The sequence below is a fragment of the Antechinus flavipes genome, chromosome 5, assembly GCF_016432865.1.
Source record: "Antechinus flavipes isolate AdamAnt ecotype Samford, QLD, Australia chromosome 5, AdamAnt_v2, whole genome shotgun sequence".
In the NCBI taxonomy this organism is placed as follows: domain Eukaryota; kingdom Metazoa; phylum Chordata; class Mammalia; order Dasyuromorphia; family Dasyuridae; genus Antechinus; species Antechinus flavipes.
In genome coordinates this window covers 226,940,463-226,961,396 of record NC_067402.1, presented here as the reverse complement: position 1 = coordinate 226,961,396, position 20,934 = coordinate 226,940,463, and the positions used below count along the sequence as shown (strand labels likewise).

The window sequence follows — 20,934 nt, the reverse complement described above, 5'->3', positions numbered from 1 at the left end:
TTTGAGTTTTACCAGATTACCAAAGAGATTAATGATATACAAAAAATGTTAAGAATCCCTGTCAAAAACAGCTGAGGCTTTATAGAATCAACTGTTTGCAAATGAATTTGGGGTTATTATCAAATCCTAGAATATTTCAAAGAATTATTCTTTAAAAAGTGATTAAAATTTGGACCCAGAAATCCCATCACTAGTATACCCTAAGGAGAATAAAACAACTAAGAAAGTATCAATCTACATCAAAATACTCACAACAGCTTGTTTTGTGAAAATAAAGAACAGGGAATGAAAAAGTGCCCCTCTCCTAGGAAACAGCTAAAAAAGCTGTGGTACACAAATGTAATTGAATAGTTCCACACTTTAAACAATAATGAATATAAAGAATTCAGAGAAGAATGAGAATTCTCATGTGAACTGATATAAGATGAAGTTAGCAGAAACAAAAAAAAATCCCCAAACATAATAATTACAGCAATGTAAGCAGAAAGGACAAAATACCAATGACTTTGTATATTTGTAATTAACCTAGTTTGGCCCTGGAGTAAGTAAAGTTGAGAAAATGTACACCTCTCCTTTTTCTAAAGAAGTGGTAGAATGTGGAACAATGCATATATTATCAGACATAGCAAATATGTTCATTATGTTTTTTGGAACTACTTTTTTCTTTCCTTTAAAAATCTTTGCTGCTAGGAATGACTTACTGGGTAAAGAAGAAAGAGATCCAGAAAAGAATATGATATAAAAACAAAAGACAACAGTAAAACAACAACAGATAGTAACTTAAAAAAACCCCTCCAAAAACCAAATCTAAGTAGCATAGAGAATATCATCTGAGAGATGTGTGACCAGAAAAAGAGGGGAAGTTACATAATGAGAATGAAGGACAACCAGTGGATGGCTCACATGTTTTTAAACTGAAACCCCGAGTACTTTGAGTGGACCACTATGGAAGATTTACTAGAAAAATGAATAAAAGTAGCACAGGATATGCAAAGTTATGGGTGGGTTATGATCTATACCAATCAAGGAAATATGAAAACATAGATCCATAAAACTATCAAAGTAACAAAGTTGTAGAATATTGCAAAAGTGTTTAACTAAAGTTGTACTTCTTTGAAATTTCACCTGAAGGGAACTCAAATGTTTTCGACCTTAGCATTGTGTTCGAAGTGCTTTTATTAATTTTTGTCAATTTGATGGGTAGCATCTCAAAGTTGTTTCAATTTCAATTGATTTTTGAAGTTGAATTGCCTTGTAAAATTAATTATATCTTTGTAATTAGATGTTATTTTATGTTATATTCATCACATTTTTTCTAGTCCATTAATTTTACTTTTTATTGTACAGAATTTGAAAAATATAACCAAGCAATCTTGTTTTTAATTTTAAAAATCATCTCCTCTCTACTCTTATGATAAATACATTTAATATTCACATTTATGCCATCTTTTTTTACTTGCAATTCAGAGGTACACAGTATAAAATATGGCCTAAATTAATTTCCTGTCATATTTATAAACAGTTTTGTTAATACATTTGTTCAATGAGTCATTTCACCATTTTAAAAAATAATGTGCTGAAAGTTCTTTCTTTTTCCACATACATTTCTGTAATCAGTACCTTAACACTTTGAGCTGACAAGAACTGGGTACAATCTTTGAGGCAGTCCAAGAATCCTATCTGAGTCATTTTGTTTCCATTCTTCTAAAAAATCTTCAAATAGAGCTAATGCTAAGGTTTTCATGCATGTTGATAAAAGAAGCCCCAATGCCTATGCAAACATTAAGATGCAACACAGCCTTTATTTCATCCTTACAGACACTGTGGAAAATATATGAAAGTTCATAGTAGTACAAAACAATTGATGCAGTTCTTTTTGATGTAATTTCCACTCTTTTCCTGACAAGTTGTCCCTCCCCCTTCAGGAAATATTTAGTTCTTCAGATGCAGAGTGCTACCTGAGGGACATAGTGGATAGTGTGCTGGACCTGGAGCAAGGAAAAGCTCAGTTCACATTCTGCTTCTGACACAAACAGGCTGTGTGACCAATTCCTTATCTTATAAAATACAAGAATTGATAACCTCAGGACTTCTTAAACTTTTTCCATTATCTATCCTTTTTTTACCTGAGAAATTTTTATGCAACCCTGGATACATAGGTATAAAAATAAGTATACAAATTGAACATTTACTGATAATAAATCCAAATTTTGTGACCTCCCCCCCCCCCCACATTATTAAATGGCTCCCATATGATATCTCAACCTATGGTTTAAGAGGCTTTGTAGTAAATAACTTCTGAAGTCCCTTCCTGCTCTAACTCTGTGACTCTGTGCATCATTTCAAAAGAGATAGGAATAGGACATAGCTAAAGAAACATTGACATCCCAGTGTAGGAAATTTTCACTTCAGGCACACATAGAAACCTTCAGCTTATTTATATTCTCCTAAAACTTCGATTCTTTCTAGAAGCAAATAAATAAAGTTGCAAGAAAGGTAATTCACATCTTATCAAGGGGGAAGGGAACAAGCATTTATTAGGCACTTACTCTATGCTAGGTGCTTTACATATTTTATTTTATTTGATCCTCACAAGAAGCCTGAGAAATTGAGGTAGACTTGCCCATGATCACTATCAGGTAGTAAGTGAATTCAGGTCTTCCTGGCTTCAGGTCCAACACTATAGCCAGTGGACCATCCATGTTCTTACATGGATGTAGTCTTGTATAAAGAACAATTAGCCTCAATGCTATATAAACTATTTGAAAAAATAGGGAATGAAGGAGTCCTACCAAATTTCTTTTATGACACAGACATGGTACTGATACTTAAACCAGGTAGGTTGAAAACAGAGAAAGAAAATTATAGATCAATCTCCCTAAAGAATATTGATGCTAAAATCTTAAATAAGATATTAGCAAAAAGACTACAGAAAATCATCCCCAGGATAATACACCATGATCAAGTAGGACTTATACTAGGAATGCAGGGCTGGTTCAATATTAGAAAAACTATTAGTATAATTGACCATATTAATAACCAAATTAACAAAAACCATATGATCATTTCAATAGATGCAGAAAAAGCATTTGATAAAATCTAACATCCATTCCTATTAAAAACACTTGAGAGTATAGGAATAAATGGACTTTTCCTTAAAATAATCAGTAGCATCTATTTAAAACCATCAATAAGCATCATAAGTAATGGGGATAAACTGGAACTGTTCCCATTAAGATCAGGAGTGAAACAAGGTTGCCCACTATCACCATTATTATTTAATATTGTATTAGAAATGCTAGCTTTGGCAATAAGTATTGAGAAAGAGATTAAAAGAATTAGAGTAGGTAATGAGGAAACCAAATTATCACTCTTTGCTGATGATATGATGGTATACTTAGAGAACCCCAGAGATTCTACTAAAAAGCTATTAGAAATAATCCATACCTTAAGCAAAGTTGCAGGATACAAAATAAACCCACATAAGTCATCAACATTCTTATATATCACTAACAAAATCCAATACTTAGAGTTACAAAGAGAAATTCCATTTAAAATAACTATTGATAGTATAAAATATTTAGGAATCTATCTGCCAAGGGAAAATCAGGAACTATCATGTTTCCCCGATAATAAGACACTGTCTTATTAGTTTTTTGGACCAAAAAAAAAAAAAAAAAACCCAGAGGGCTTATTTTCAGGAGAGGGCTTATTTTAATGAACATTGACAGCAATTTTAATAAACAGGTAAATGTGAACAAAAAAAAAGTACCTTTATTCAATAATGATCATGTCATCTTCTTCAACAACATCCTCATAAGTGTCCATACCCTGAATTCCATCCTGGATGTCTTGCGCCTCTATTTCCTTCAGAAGAAGTGGACCCAATCTGTCATGTCCAGCAATATAGCTCTCTTTAAATGAACATGTCTTGTCCAGGTAACCTGCTCGTAGTGCCTTGATGACACAGTAATTTTATCCCATGACTTCTTCACCCAAGTCACGACTTCTTGCAGACAGGGCTTCACAAAGTTTCCACACTGATTTCTTTCCATTCTATTTTCAATGTAGTCATTGGCTTCCATGCACAAATGGTCCTTGAATGGTTTGTTTATTGCAATATCAAGGGTGTGGAGATAGGCAGTCATTCCTGCAGGAATCATTACTTGATGTATTCTTCTCTCTGCAAGGAAGTTCTTCATTTCTTTAGCGCGGTGAGTGTTGGCTGAATCCCAGATTATCAGACCTCTTTGGTTACCTCGCATAACAAGTGGTAGCATTAAATCAACCCACTTTCTTATAACGGCTTGTGTACACCAGGCTTTTTCGGTTTCAAGAATGTAAATGCCTGATACACGTTCAATCTTATCTTTCTTGCCCTTACTGATGATTAGAGGTGTGGCTTTCTTTCCATCCAAACGAATTGCCAAAACACAGGTGACCCGTGCATTTTCATAGCCAGTGGTGGGAATGTAGATTGACGTTGCATCCCTATGATGAATTGTTGTTTGAGATCCTTGTCCCATAAACGCTGCAGTTTCATCCATAGCAATTATATTGCAGGTTTGGTACTTGGAAATGTCGATCCTATCAATAAAGGACTTGAATGCAAGTGCACATTTAATAACTTCAGCATCTTCCAGCTTAAACAGTGTTGTTGATCTTCTTAGGGACAGTTCATACCATTGAAGGAAACCATCCAACCTGTGTTGTGATGCTTTGAATCCTTCTGAGACCATTTCAAACTCTGGTGCCATTGAAAGAGCAAATGCTTGAATATCAGCCCTGCACATAACCAAGACCTTTGCTCTCCTGTCAGCAATCCATTCACCAATGAGGATCTCCAAGTCAGGATATAAGGGTTGCTGACCTGATCCAGACCTGCGCTTTTTCCCTTTTCCCTCATCCACCTGTTGATTGAGGTTATTATAATCTACTCTCCATTTTCTGACCATTCGAAGATCCAAAAGTTTTTCTTTACAGAAAATTGCAAGATTCTTGCCCTGTGACTCCTCTACAATTGCTTTCTTGTACTCAACAGTATAGCTCTTCCTTTTTGTACTCATGTCTGGGGGTCAAAACAGACAGAATAATAAAATTATGACCATCAGTCCTTCTTTTCACTCCATCATGCCCCTCAATAATGTTTTAACCCCATCATGCTCCCTGAGTGCTCCTTCTATCCTCCATGATGCCCCCCGAGTTCTTCTTTTATCCTCCATCATGCCCCCTCACTCCCGCTTAGAGGGTACCGTAATGTAGCATGTAGCACAGGGGATCACCTTCACTACAGTAGCAATCTCAATAGGGCTTATTTTCGGGGGAGGGCTTATTTTAGAGGAATCTTACACAGTAAGGGGAGGGCTTATTTTCAGGATAAGTCTTATTATCGGGGAAACATGGTATATGAGCAAAACTATAAAACACTTTCCACACAAATAAAGTCAGATCTAACCAATTGAAAAAATATCAAATACTCTTGGATAGGGTGAGTAAATATAATAAAGATGACAATACTATCTAAACTAATCTATTTATCTAGCACTATACTAAATACTTATTTTAGAGGAATCTTACACAGTAAGGGGAGGGCTTATTTTCAGGATAAGTCTTATTATCAGGGAAACACGGTATATGAACAAAACTACAAAACACTTTCCACACAAATAAAGTCAGATCTAACCAATTGGAAAAATATCAAATACTCTTGGATAGGGTGAGTAAATATAATAAAGATGACAATACTACCTAAACTAATCTATTTATCTAGCACCATACCAATCACACTCCCAAAAAACTATTTTAATGACCTAGAAAAAATAACAACAAAGTTCATATGGAAAAACAAAAGGTCAAGAATTTCAAGGGAATTAATGAAAAAAATCAAATGAAGGTGGCCTAGCTGTACTAGATCTAAAATTATATTATAAAATAGCAGATACCAAAACCATTTGGTATTGGCTAAGAAATAGACTAGTTGATCAGTGGAATAGGTTGGGTTCAAAGGACAAAACAATCAATAACTTTAATAATCTAGTGTTTGACAAACCCAAAGACCCCAGCTTTGGGGATAAGAACTCACTGTTTGACAAAAATTGCTAGGAAAATTGGAAATTAGTATGGCAGAAACTGGGCATTGACCCACACTTAACACCGTACACCAAGATAAAGTCAAAATGGGATCATGACCTAGGCATAAAGAATGAGATTATAAATAAATTAGAAGAACATATATATATAAACTGATAGAGGAAAAGAACACTAAGATGTCCCCAGAGCTGAGTATTTTAGGAAGTGATAATTTCTGAAAAGCAGAGATTAAGATGTAAGTATAATCTAGGCATTAGAGCCAATTTGTACAAAGCCAGAGAATCAAGGAACAGAGTGTTAAATTGAGTTTAAGCAATAGTTAAGAAATTAATGAGAAGTAAAATTGGAAAGAGAGGTTAAAACCAAAAGTCACTCAAGGATTTTTGGTAGAGGAGACAGAGCCCTGCTTCATGATTTTGACAAAAAAGTGAAGATAAACTGGTCAGAATTAAGAGCCTGGAGGAAAGTTATTGAGAGGCTGTTTGCATAATCCAAAGTAAAGTTGATGAGGCTTAAAATAGGGTTATATCTGCACAGTGTGAGTGGTGAGAAAGATGTCTTACAGATAGAATTGACAAACCTTGTGGCAGCTAGGTGGTACAGTGGATAGAGCATCAGCCCTGAAGTCAGGAGGCCCCGAGTTCAAATTTGGTCTCAGACATTTAACACTTCCTGGCTGTGTGACCCTGGACAAGTCACTTAACCCCAATTGCCTCAGCAAAAAAAAAATTGACAAAACTGGGAGTGAGCAAGGAGGCAGAGTCAAGGATGACACCAGCTATGAGAAACTTATAAATTTAAAAACTTGTGAATATAAAAGATGGATAGATTTTTTAAAAAGAAGGATGAATTTAGCTTTGACCATTTTCTGGGAGTTCAGAAGATAGGACTATATTGTATAGATTTGGGAGTCTTCCATATAGAGATGCTAATTTAACCCATAGGAGTACACAAAACCACTGAAGAAAATAAGGGAGAGAAAAAACCAGTGTTGGAAGGCATTGGATAGATGATCCAATGATGGAAACTATCAGATTGGTTGGAGAACCAGAAGAAAGAATTAAAGGCAGAGATGGGGAGAGGAGGGAAAAAGGAGAGGGGAATTATTTAGTCTTATAAGAGTATGTTCTTACTATTCTGAGTAAGTCAGTGGTATTGAATACTAGGAGGACCCCACCTAGTTTTTTGAGGGGTCCAAGGCCAATGCCCTTCTTGATCTCTTCTGGGGAGATGTTAATATTAAACAATCTGTTCCAGATATACAGAGGAAGCTAAAGAAGCTGGCTTTGGCTTTTTTTTTCGGTCTGAGCTGTAGCAAGGGACTGTGCAGGCTGCAACGAGTTCTCCACCTTTCAGTCCTCTTTCACCGGCTTTCTTGCTCTCTCTCCAACACCTTTACCCTCTGTAACCATTACGGAACAGGCCATCTCCTTCGCCAAGGATTTCTTGGCCAGTGGCATCGCCGCTGCTATCTCCAAGACTGCTGTGGCCCCAATCGAAAGAGTCAAGCTCTTATTACAGGTGCAGCATGATGCAAGTAAACAAATTGCTGCAGATAAGCAGTACAAGGGCATAATAGATTGTATAGTCCTAATTCCAAAGGAACAAGGAATGCTTTCCTTCTGGCAGGGTAACTTGACAAATGTCATCAGATATTTCCCCACTCAGGCCCTTAACTTTGCCTTTAAGGATAAGTATAAGCAAGTGTTTCTGAGAGGAGTAGACAAGCACACACAATTCTGGAAGTATTTTGCTGGCAATCTTGCCTCTGGTGGTGCCACTGGAGCCACTTCTCTCTGCTTTGTCTATCCCTTGGATTTTGCGAGAACCCGATTGGCAGCTGATGTTGGGAAGTCTGGCACTGAGAGAGAATTCAAAGGCCTGGGAGACTGCCTTGTGAAAATCACCAAGTCTGATGGAATTTGTGGCTTGTATCAAGGTTTCAATGTCTCAGTGCAGGGTATCATTATCTATAGAGCAGCCTATTTCGGGATCTATGATACAGCAAAAGGTATGCTCCCAGATCCCAAGAACACTCATAGTGTGATAAGTTGGATGATTGCACAAACAGTGACTGCTGTGGCAGGTGTGGTCTCCTATCCCTTTGATACAGTAAGATGGCGAATGATGATGCAATCTGGATGCAAAGGAGCTGATATCATGTATACTGGGACAATTGACTGCTGGAGGAAGATTGCTAAAGATGAGGGTGGCAAAGCTTTCTTCAAGGGTGCCTGGTCTAATGTTCTGAGAGGAATGGGTGGAGCTTTCGTGCTTGTCCTGTATGATGAATTGAAGAAAGTTATCTAAGTACATCCTAACTAAAAATGGAACCAGTGAATATAGATCATGTAGAATACTTAACCATACTTAGCATTTTGGACCATTGACCTTCAAGAAATTCCTGTTGTCTTTTTATCCAGGCCAGATCATGTTAGAGGAGCCAGGAACAGCTCTTAGAAAAAAGGGACTCATTTATTGTGATGCATTATTCACACAGTGGAACTGATGATTCTCAGTATATTGATTCTATTGGTTTTTGGGAAAATTAACAGTTACTGTGGGTCCAAGGAGGCAGATCAAATTAGACCATCTAGTTTAAATGCTCTTTTTGTAGGACCATAAATTTGTGTTTAAGTATTTATTTAAAAAAATCATGTCTCCCATTTGTATTTAAGCACTATATATACTATTTTGCACAGCTGACTATTTAGCAATTATGATGATCTGTGTTGGGCATTCTGCTGTAAAACAATAAATACACAGAAGACTAAAAAAAAAAAAAAAAAAAAAAAAGAAGTTGGCTTTGGGCCCTCAAACTTCTCCCACTCAGCTGTTAGAAACAGCCATTGAAGTCTTTAATAATAGGGCTCAAACTGCAGCAGAAGAAAAAGACCACAGAATTAAAGTGAGAAATGGAGAACAGTCCCATATTTTAGCTACTGACATTTCCAGGAAAAGTAGGAGTTAGTGCTTTAGGTGTCCTGGACAGGGTCACTGACTGGAAAAATTACTTATCTGGGAGTTTCCCTCACGAATGGATGTAGCCCCTCCCAGAGGCTGGGAGGGTTTGAGAGTCAGGAGCATCCTTCCCCCAAAGGTTCCTTTCTGATCCTTTTTCCCCAAAAGGAGTCACAGTTTACATCAGAACCCTCCCCCCCAAAGATTAAAGGGGACACAGTTTACATCAAAAAGAGGAACCTGCTTTATAAGCAAAAAAGGTCATCTTTTCCCTCTGAAAATGAGGATGAATATCTTCAATTTTCTGAGTTTTCCTGAATTGAAGACATTTTTTGAGAGAGAAGTTTGTGGACATTATCTGGAGCCTTGGGAAAAATCTCTATGGAGAACATGTCAGTGTTGGGAGATTAAAAGAATTTCTGTGTAGCAATGACCTCACTGAAATGAGCTAACCTGAATTTGTAGTGGTGGCTTTGTTTTAAATTATCTATAAAATTAGGGAATTATTGTTAATTTACCAGAGGATAGTAATGGACTTAGAGTAGAAAAGACCCTGAGTTCAGCTCCTGTCTTAACACACTACATGGTGTAGGAAGAAGTCTCAGCCTCATTTTCTTCCCCTGGAAAATGGCAATTATGTTACAGGACTGTTGTGAAGATCAAATGAGATGATGTAAAGTACTTAGTAAATCATAATGAGCTATGTCAATGCAACCTACTACCATATCAATGGTTATACAGGCATAAGAATCCCTATTATCAAATATTGCAAGGGCTTCTGTAGAAAGTGGCATAGAAATATTCTGCTTAACTCCAGAAAGCAGAAACAAACTCAAATTTAATAAAAGAAAACTTTTCAAACAAGTCTGTTAAGGGAAAGTAAGTTCTCTTGGGGAGTTCTGACTTGGGTCCTGATAGAACTGGGCCTCTGGGATCTTTTTGATGTAAACTGTTGTCCCCTTTAATATTGGGGGGTCCTGATGTAAATTGTATCCCTTTTAATCTTGGGGGGAAAGGATCGAAAAGGAACCTCTGGGAGAAGGGTGATCTGGAGTCTCAAACCCTCCTGGCCTCTGGGAGGGGACCACCCAAGGGCCCACCCTTCTAGGGGAAACTCCCAGATAAGTAATCTCATTCAATTGGGAATCTCGGCCTGGGGCATGGTCAACTCCTCTATTGAGTTGAAGATTAATCCCAGTTTAGGGCTAGAGCAAAAACCAAAGGCCTGTCAATCCAGCTCTGCTAATTCCTAATTAGGAGTTTGCCCATTAGGAAAACTGTTTTTTGTTTGGTTGTTTTTTGTTTTGTTTTGTTTTGTTTTTTTAGCATAAATAAACCCATTCTTGCCACAAATCTCAAGCCTGTATTCTTTGGGGTTTGCGAATTCTTTTGCAAAACTTGCCACCGGCCAAAGGGGATCCCACTGCTCTTGGGGGATCTCTCAACCCTCAATTCTCACACCTCAACATTTGGTCGCCCGTTATGGGATCCCCAAAATTCTGGCCGAGGAGGTAAGCCTTCTCTTACTAATTGTCTATTCTATAGCTAGGACACTCAAATATCTGGGAAGGTTTGAATCATCGGGAGCTTTACACTCCAGCAGAATTCCCTGACTAGGGATGCTCAGACTGGGAATTCCTGCATTCTAACAGAAGTCAGGAAACTTCTGTCTTCTCCCTCTCTGAGGATGCCTAAGAGAAGATGAGGCACTCTAGAATCCGGGAAATCTAAGGCTTATGGCAAAATGGAACAATCTACCTCTGTCTCTATCCCTAAGGATTCTTCCTTAAGCATTCTCTTAAAAAACAGAGACAAATATGGCTTAAAAGATCTCAAAACTAAAAAGCTTAAATTAAAATAGCACTACAGGATGCTGCTTAAATTTGCTGGAGAGAAATCAAACCTTTTAAATAACTCCCTCCTTCCTGCTCCTCTAGAGACACAGGATCCCACCTCTACACTGATATGGAGTCCTTATCAGGAGGCTTCTGAATCCCTTCTAGAACAGGACCTTATGTCCAACAGTATTTCTTTAACTTTATTCCCCTCACCTCCTGAACCAGATCCTGAGACTTCCCAGCCGGCACTCCTCAATCCCTCTGATACAAGGATTTTCTCCTCCTCAAGATACTGAGTTTATCCTCTGGCCCCTGAGAGAAGCAGCAAACTCTCTCAGGGAGAGACACTCAGAGCAGAGGTACTTCTTTCAATGTCAAATCTCTCCTAGACTAAGGAAAAACTTGGCCATTACTCTGAGGACCCCACCCAGTTTTTTGAGGGGTCCAAAGCGAATGCCCTTCTTGATCTCTCCTGGGGAGATGTTAATATTAAACAATCTGACCCAGATATATGGAGGAAACTACAGAAGCCAGCTTTGGGCCCTCAAATTTCTTCCACTCAGCTGTTAGAAACAGCTGTTGGAGTCTTTAATAATAAGGAGCAAACTGCCGCAGAGGAAAAAGACTACAGAATTAAAGTGAGAAATGGAGAACAGTCCCATATTTTAGCTACTGACATTTCCAGAAAACCTAGGAGTTCGTGCTTTAGGTGTCATGGACAGGGCCATTGTACCAAAATTGTCCCCCAAGGAAACTCCCCAATCCTTGCCCTGAATGCACTCAGGAGGGGCACTGGAGGAGGGACTGCTTACAGAGGACAAACAGCTACCCCTCACTCCCTGGTATTCTGCCTTCTGGCAGGAGTTTGGAACTTGGTCAAGCTCCCTCTCAATCTATCACAACAGTGGAACCCTGGCTATTCCCGATGTGGCTATTAAGACCATTGAATTTCTTTTTGCTATGAGGACTTTTCTTTCCATCTTGCTCTGGCACTCTGGTCTCACTTCCTACCCCCATAGAATGGGATTAGAAAGGAAACTTAATTGTTTTGAGACTTTTCCTCTGCCTTGCCAGTTTGGTGACCTGTTATTTAAACACTCGTTCCTTATTATTCCCTCCCATCTCCTGCTCCCTTATTGGGGTGTGATTTAATGGTGAAATTGGGGATCCAATTTTCTCTTCTCAGACCTCCAGATGGTCTTTCTCAAAGCTCTCCCCTATTCTCTCTGAAATCTGGGGAAAATCCTCTGTCAGGATTGAGAAATTCTTATGCACAAACTTTTAACTAAACAGTTAAGAGATTTGGAGCCGCTTAACTGCATTCTTATCTTGATCTGCCATCCCTAAAGGCAGGGTCAGGCCCTGGGGGATCCCAGACCCATTGCCTATTTCTCAAAGGAACTGAATTCAGTTTCTCTAGAATGGCTTTTGTGCCTCAGAGAAGAATTTACCCTAGGACACCAGAGGATTTTAGAAGTCAAAGGACATCAGTGGCTTGCGAATGGGAGGCTTACCCTCAATAGCACCCTAGAAACTAAATGACTGCTCCCTGGGACTTCTGCCCAGAAAGCTGAACTCATTGCCCTAACCAGAGCTTTAGAACTGGGAAAGGAAATGAGAGTGACCATCTATACTGACTCCAAATATGCTTTTCATATTTTTCATGCTCATGGGGCTATATGGAAAGAAAAGGGGACTTTTGACAGCAAAGAATTCTCCTATTAAAAATACAAGAAAAATTCTACAGCTACTACAAACTGTCCACAGACCCAGAAGGGTTACAATTATATTTTGTAAAGGACACCAGAACGGAGATTCACTTCAAGCCAAGGGAAATAGGGTTGCAGATTTAGCCACTAAAACTGCTGCCCATTCACCCCTAACTATGGCACCTTTAATTCCTCAGCTCTCTGAATCTTATACCCCTTCTTACAGCCCACAAGAACAAACCCTTGCAGAAGAAAGGGGATATACCCTTTCTTCTTCTGGCTGGTTTCAAACACTTTCAAACCAACTCTTAATCCCAGAAGCAAGTCAGAAGAAACTTATCTTTGGCCTTCATCAGGCTGCCCATTTGGGAAGAAATGCTCTTCAATCCCTTCTGAAATGCATTTTTATTGGTCACAAATTGGGAGAAACATCAGACAGGTCTGCCAGCTTGCCCAATTTGTGCCCAAGTAAATCCTGAAAGAGCTGTTAAACTTCCCCCTCTCCTGAAGCCTGTTCAGAGAAGGGGAACATACCCAGAGGAAGATTGGCAAGTAGATTTTATGCACATACCCTCCTGTAGAGGTTTCAAGTTACTTTTAGTCTTTGTTGACACTTTTACTAATTGGGTAGAAGCTTTCTCCTATAGGATTGAGAAAGCTCAGGAGGTATCACATCATACCTCACTTTGGACTACCTCGCTCCTTACAGAGTGACAATGGTCTGGCCTTCACTTCCCAGGACACCCAAAATGTGGCTGAGGAATTTAAGATCCCATCACTTCCACTCTGCCTGGTGTCCTCAGCCTTCTGGGAAGGTGGAGAAAATGAATCACAGTCCTCATTAAACTGTACTTAGAGACTCCAGAGGATTGGATGAAGAATCTCCCATTAGGGCCTCATTTCACCTCAGGAGGACATTAAGCTGAGTCCCTTTGAACTTCTGTATGGGAGGCCTTTCCTAACCACAGACATTCTTGTAGATCCAGAACAGCATTGGGTCACTCAGTTTGCCACCCAGCTTGGTGCAGTCTAGAAGGTACTTTCTGAATATGCAAATGAGCATCTCCCTAAATCTACAGATGCTCATACTCAAACTGCCTCCCCTGTAAATCCAGGGGACGTGATATACTTGAAATCTTGGAAGCCTCGTGGTGCTCTCCCTTTGGGTATAAAGTGGAAAGGTCCATACAAGGTCATTCTGACTATTCCAATGTCAGTAAAACTGGAAGGGTCCCCCAGCTGGACTCATATTTCTAGGATTAAAAATGCTGCTTCTGTCACCTCCCCTTCAGATATCTCAGAATATTCCTGTGAATCTATAGAGGACCTGAAGTTTCTCTTCCGCAAGACCCCTGAAAAAATTCTGGAGAAAGAAGGGTGAAATTATCTGACTTCCTCTCACTATAATTTCCTTCCTTCCTTTCTCACCATGAGAACTTTACTTCTAATACTCTCTCTCCAGCTTTCCTGGTCTTACTCTGAGCCCTCACCAGTGGGAGATAACTTCCTAGTCAGACTAAGGAACTCTGCAGGTAATAGGAGCATTCAAAATTGTTGGGTGTGTCATCAACACTCTCAAGGTGGCCCACAGATGCATTTTTTGCAAAGGTCCCATTCCCAAGTGTCACCATCTCCACCCTGGAGCCACTCCATTTGTACTAGCTACTCCCCAGGGGAACAACTCTGACCTGACTATCCCCTGTTTTCTTGCTGAGAAAGATTTCATGTTTACACATTACCACACCTATACCACAGAGACAGTGGTTGTCACTATGGCCCATAATGGCCATGTTTGCATCTCTGATGTGGAGACGCTGACTTGTACCGCCAATACTGTTGGTGCAAGTGAGTGTGATTCCTTTCAAGTCTGCTGCAATTTCACCTCAACAACCTGTACCAGCTGCACAAGTGGGTCAAGGGCTAGATGTACCTATGAATATGGATACTCCAAAAAAATAACTGTAGGGTATCCATCCCGAGATTATTCTGGCAAACTCACTCATAATGGTTCTACAAAATCTTCTTTGAAACTTCTTCATAACCTCTTGAAAAGTAATATCTGATTGATAGAATGTTATGTAACTACAATCATCCTTGGGGACAAGCAACCAGGAAACTACTATAAAACTTGACCTCAGGTACCTTCTGTGCACCTAAGGGATAAGCCTTCCTCTGCAAACTAAATTCTCCATTCTATTTCAATGTTTCTAAGGGACCTGTTAAGAGGAATGCCTCTGACTAGAACCTCCCCAGCCTGTAATTTTCTCTACCCTATGCCTAACACCTTGTAAACACTATGGGTCTTGCACCCTAGGTTACCTAAGTGCTTGTTTCAGTGTATATAATGCCACTGCCTCAAATACTGCCCCCACTCCTTCAAGGAGACAAAGACAGGGATTTGGGGAAAATGTTCTTTGGTATTTAAAGGCACAACAATGCTAGATGTGAATGAAATGTGAATGAAAGCATCCTCTACAACCTGACTGCCACAATCAACCAGCTGCCTAACTGCACACTCTCTCCCAGAGAGCCAGGAATCTTTGGTTTTAGATAATTGAATGGCCTTGGATTATCTACTTGCCTCAAGTGTTTGTGCCCTGGTCAATTTGTCTTACTGTATATACATCAATAACTCAGGGAAAGTTGAACTTTGTACTAAGAGAATCTTAGAGAAAGCTAGCTGGATGCAAGACATTCATGGAAAACTCCTCATGCCCCTCCTCCCCCCAGTCTTCCTCTGGATGGGGTTCCTGGTTATGGTCTCTACTAAACCCCTATGCTAACTCCACGTCTAATTATTATTTTTTTTTACCCATATTTGGCCCCTGCATTTTTAATCGGCTTTGTTTCCTCCAGGCTCCAAGCTATGAACTTTCAACTCCTTGTTTAGCCAGAAGATCATGGACAACTGACTTGACACACAACATCCTTTAGATGCCACTGCTGCAATCTTCAGATCTCGAACTTCCCCTCCTGACCTGAATATTGGGGACAGCTCTAGAACCTTTGTCAGCTTGAAGCAACTACAGAAGATGAGAACTTTGTTTCTTTGAATTTGGGGTGACTGCTTGAGGGGGAGAAATGACCCTTTAATCTTTGGTCCCTTTTAATCTTTGAGGGAGGCCCTGATGTAAATTGTATCCCCTTTAATCTGTGGGGGAAGTGTTAGAAAGGCCCTGATGTAAACCCTGGAGGAAGGGTCTCAAACCCTCTGGGTCTCTGAGAAGGGCCCATTTTTTGGTCCATAAGGGCAACTTCTAGATAAGTAATCTCATTCAATTAAAATCTCAACCTGAGGCATAGCAAAGGCCCTCTACTGAGTTGGAGATTAGTCCCTCATTCATCTGGAAATTGATTCCTTGGAGTCAGAGACCCCATAAAATCACACATACCCAGACTTTCACAAAAATAATCCTAACAGGATTCTTTGCCCATTCAGAAAGCTGTCTTCTTAGTGTAAATAAATCCCACTTTTTTTGCCACAAACTTCGGGTTTTCGAATTCTTTCACAAAGAATCTGTAACATCAACCAGAGGGGAATCTCTCAACCCTCAATTCTCACACCCCATTCTTTTATTGTTCAGAGATTCTGAAAACCATTCTGCTCCTAGCTCACAGATAGATAAGCATCAGATGCTGGGAAGGGAATGAGCATATATTTAGCATTTATTATGCATCAGTCATTGCTGTGTTTTACATATAGATAGGTTGATATAGATATTAAAGATATAGATAGAATCTCATTTGGTCCTCAAGGTCTCCCTATGAATTAAGTGCAATTTTGCAGATAAACTGCTGTGACTCTCAGGGTCTCTTCCGCAAGACCCCTGAAAAAATTTCTCTGCCTTAATCCATTGGACAAGAAAATGACAAACCAGGCTAGTATCCTTGCCAAGAAAACCTCACAGACAATATTAGCCTCTATAGGGCTCCATGGGGCTCAACTATATTGGGGTTCCTTGAAGCTCAACAAATGTTCCAAGCACTGCTAAGTGCTTTATATATATTACTTTTTTGGGGGGAGGGAATTACAAAAGAAATCAACTTTATTGGAACAAAGACATGATTTATTCTTTTCTAATCTTTCCATAGGTGCCCTAAAATCTTTCCACAAAACCTGGTTTAAGAACCTTTAAAGTAGAGGTGATGTAATAGAACTGTGTCCTCCTAATCTTTTGGGGGGGGTGTAATCTTCTGGTTAGCTTTCTGGAGGTCTTGAGACCACCTTTGTTTCAGCAGAGTAATCACCATGAGAATAGCCAGGGATAAAGTCCAAAAGTCTTTATTTTTTCCTTCACAGTCTGTCTCCTTGCCTGGGGCTGGGCTATTTTCTGGAGGCCCTCTGGAATGGGTCTTAGTTTCAATGGAGGAATGCAGGAGAGCCACCACCTTGAAGTCTCCCTCTGACTGAGTTTGTCCCCAGTTTATATGCTCTATTACAATTACATCATTACAGTATACTGATTATAAGCCAATCATTATATCACTAGGGAACCATTATTTGTTGTAATATTAAATCAATCATACTGAACTAGAGAACTCACATCCTAAACTAGACAACTATTGTCTTACCAATTCTAGAGTTAACACCTTGTTTAAATCAAGCATACTGAGCCTTAAGTACATTTCTCCAAAGTTCCTGCCCTTTACTGGATCTGGATCTTAAAAATCCTGAATCTCAACCCCTTCGGGTTCTGGAAAAACTACCTGGTTTCCACGGGAAATTCCCACCTCCAACAGATCTGGGAATCACTCTGGTCTGGGAAACAATCACCACCCTTATTGTTTTGAAAATTAGTCCCTCAATCGGTCCCTACCCCCAAGCCATAGAAAGCTAAATAAATCACGACTCTGTATCCCAATCTTTGCTATTATCCTAATCAGGAAGCAGCCCCCTGAAAGAGCTGCTCAGTGAAATTAAACCCCTTTTTGCCAAACCTTGCTTGCAGACTGGGACTGAGAATTCTTGAGCAAAACCTGCGACATAGCCCTAGGGACTCCATCGCTGTTAGGGTATCTCACCCCTCAAACAGAGGCAAGTTAGCAGAGGAGGCAGGTGAAAAGTATTATCAACCATTTTACAATTGAGAAAACTGAGGCTGATACAGCATTGACATAACCTGGGGCTGTCTCCGCTGCGTCCCCTAGCGGTGGTTGGCAAATCGTGGGCCTACCGGCCCAGCCAGTGAAAGATTGGCGGCCCGGAGTTTGGCGAGATGAGACCCCCAAAGTCAAGGGACGCCCCCTGCTGGGTTTGTTTTCATTTCCTATTTGTTATTGGGGGTAGGGAAGGGCACTCAGCCGACTCCCACTCCTCACACTGCGCCCCCTTCCTTCTTTCACCGCCCTTCCTCAATCTGTCAGTGACGTCATTATGCACCACGTGCAGCTCCCTGCCGAGAGCTCGTAGTCCGCACTTCCTGCCGCGAGGACAGTCCGCGCCTCGGATTGACGTCAGAGGACGGATAAAAAACGTAGCCGCGGCCATTTCTTCTTCCGCCCCCTTACCAAAATGGGGTCTTGGCTTGTGGGCGCCGCTCTGTGGTTAGTGTGGGGCAACTTCACGTATGCGAGCGACCAAGGGGCGCTCTTCGACCGGAGTAAGTCTGGCCCGCCCCCTTCCTCTCTGCGTCCCCTGGGCGGGGCCCACACAAGTCCTCCTCAGCTTGTGATGCAGTTCAGCCAGTGTTCGCTGATTTCCCGCCGCAGGGACAGATTTAGAACTGAAGTCAACCTCCTTACTTTACTGAGGGCGAAATGGAAGCACAGACCACTAAAGTAAAGGGACTTGGCTGGGGTTACAACTAAAATGTCGTGCCTGCGGTAGGATTTGAACCCAGGTCTACCTCGACCCTCACCGGGTGCTTTCTCCACCACTTCTTAATTCCTTATAATAGGGCTTGGTGTCTCCATTCTCTCAATTCCACTTGTGTCTTAACGTGATTAGTTTGGTTGCTAAAAGCCAAAGACAATAAGTTAGATAATTTGGCTAGCATTTACTAAGTATCTACTGTATGCCCGTGTTGTGCTATGGCATCCAGGGTCTGCAAACGCAGCCCCTGCTTGTAAACGATTTTAGCTGTTGATAACAAAAACGCAGCGGGTGGTGAGGCAGGTCGGGGAGGGTAGTTTGCTGAGCCCAGAGCTTAATAAGCTTAATACTGGGGAAAGCAAAAATCCCCACCTTCAAGGACAACATGCTGACAACTGTGCACTGGAGAAATATATGCAGCATAAATTGGAAATAATTAAACGAAGAAAGAAATTGGTAGGAAGAGGGATAACCCTTTAAAGGCTATAAAAAGATTAAATAAGGATTGTTGGATTGTAACAGACTGAGAGGTAGATTTCCTGAATTCATGAAAGATTAATCAAGGGGAGGTTCTTGTGGCCACAAAACCCAGAAAGAAACCAATAAAAGATAAATGGAAAAGCCAGTAGTAAGGGAGCTGAGTTGAGTACCAAGAGATGAGCCAGTTAGAGAGACTTAAAAGAACTGTTGTTATGTGATATGAGCAGGACCTGGCGGACAGTAACAAGATTATGAGATGATCAACTCTAATAGACATGGCTCTTCTCAACAATGTGGTAATTCAAGGCAATTCCAATAGATTTGTGATGGAGAGAACCAGAAAGGACTAATTGTGAATCACGGCATAGTATTTTCATTTTTTTATTGTTTGCTTGCTTTTTGTTTTCTTTCTCATTTTCTTTTCCATTTTTGATCTGATTTTTCTTGCGCAGTATGACAGTTGTGGAACTATGTATAGAAGAAATGCACATGTTTGACATATATTGGATTACTTGCTGTCTAATGGAGAGGGATGAGGAGAAGGGAGGGATAGAAGCTGCCAAATCTCACGTTATCTTGACTGTGGCTCCATGATAATTGAATTGTTTCTTTCTTGCTGCTTGCAATATTTTTCTTAGACTGGGAGCTCTGGAATTTGCTATAAAAAAATATTCCTGAGAATTTTCATTTTGGTTCTCTTTCAGGAGGTGATTGGTGAATTCTTTTAATTTATGTTTTGCCCTCTGGTTTTAGAATATCCTGGAAGTTTTTCTTTACAATTCTTGAAGAATAATATTTAGGGTCTCTCTCTCTCTTTTTTTAAATCATGGTATTTAGATAGTTCAGTAATTTTTAATTCCTGTATTTAATTCCAGTAATCCCTGAATCTATTTTCCAAGTCAGTTGTTTTTCCACTGAAATATTTCACATTGTTTTCTATTTTTTTATTCTTTTGTTTTTGTTTTTTTTGGTTTTTGATTTCGTAAATTCATTAGCTTCCATTTGCTCAATTCTAGTTTTTAAGGAATTATTTTCTTCAATTAGTTTTTGTGTTTTCTTTTAAAGGAGTTATTTTCTTCAATGGCTTCCCTCCACCCCCAATTTGGCCAGTTCTGTTTTTTAAGGTATTTTTCTCCTTATTGGCTTTTTGAACTTCTTTTACCATTTGGCCTAGCCTTTTTTTTTTTTAAATTAAAGTTTTAATTTTCAAAACATATGCATAGATAATTTTCAACATTTACCCTTGTAGAATCTTGGCCTAGTCTGTTTTTAAAGATGATTTTTCTTCAGTATTTTTTGTATCTTCTCTATCAAGCCATCGACTTGTTTTTCATGATTTTCTTGCGTCACTCTCATTTCTCTTCCCATTTTCTCCTCTACAACTCTTACTCAATTTTAAAATTCCTTTTTGAGTACTTTCATGGTCTGCAACCAATTCATTGTTTTTCTTGGAAGCTTTGAATCTACATTTGAATCTACAAAGCTCTTAAGAGCTTTGATTTTGTTATCTTCTGAGTGTGTATTTTGATCTCTTTTGTCACCATAGTAACTTTCTGTGGTCAGAATTTTTTTCTCTTGTTTGCTCATTTTCTTAGCCTATTATTTGACTTTTAACTTTTTGTCAAAGTGCAGCTCTGCTTTCAGGGTAAAGGGTGCATTTGTCCCAATCATCAGGGGTTTTGTGCAGCTGTTTTCAGTGATACTTCCAGGGACTTGTAAATTTTCAGTTCTTCCAAGTTGGTATGATAAAAGGAGAAGTGTTTACTCTTCTTCTGGTCTGTGCTAATCTGTGGTCTGTGTGTGATCAATCACTAGCATTCTTTTCTGCCCTGGAACTGTGAAGAAGGTCCTCTTCCTCTGTGTCTGCAAGCTTTGGTCTGCTAATGCTCTTCCTTGCCCTAGGACTGCCATTCAGGACTGCAATCTGGATTTGAATACAGACAAAGTAACAGTGTCCTGCCTCAGTGCTAACAAAGAGAGCTCTGTAATCACCTTCTGACCAGTTGTTTGATACCTGCCCCAACCATCTGTGGAGGAGAGCAGT

The 20,934-nt window shown here is 39.7% G+C and overlaps 2 protein-coding genes across 2 annotated transcripts in view; both read left to right on the top strand.

The window, feature by feature from the left end:
- The window catches only part of LOC127538715 (ADP/ATP translocase 3-like), a 41,235-nt gene extending 32,346 nt beyond the window's left edge, over positions 1-8,889 (top strand). The window contains exon 2 of the mRNA XM_051962467.1: positions 7,400-8,889. Coding sequence (XP_051818427.1) covers positions 7,400-8,400 — 1,001 coding nt within the window. The 3' untranslated portion in view covers positions 8,401-8,889. The remainder of the gene's footprint in view (positions 1-7,399) is intronic.
- A 9,198-nt stretch (positions 8,890-18,087) lies between these two features.
- The window catches only part of LOC127539468 (transmembrane protease serine 12-like), a 43,037-nt gene continuing 40,190 nt past the window's right edge, over positions 18,088-20,934 (top strand). The window contains exon 1 of the mRNA XM_051963699.1: positions 18,088-18,198. Coding sequence (XP_051819659.1) covers positions 18,111-18,198 — 88 coding nt within the window. The 5' untranslated portion in view covers positions 18,088-18,110. The remainder of the gene's footprint in view (positions 18,199-20,934) is intronic.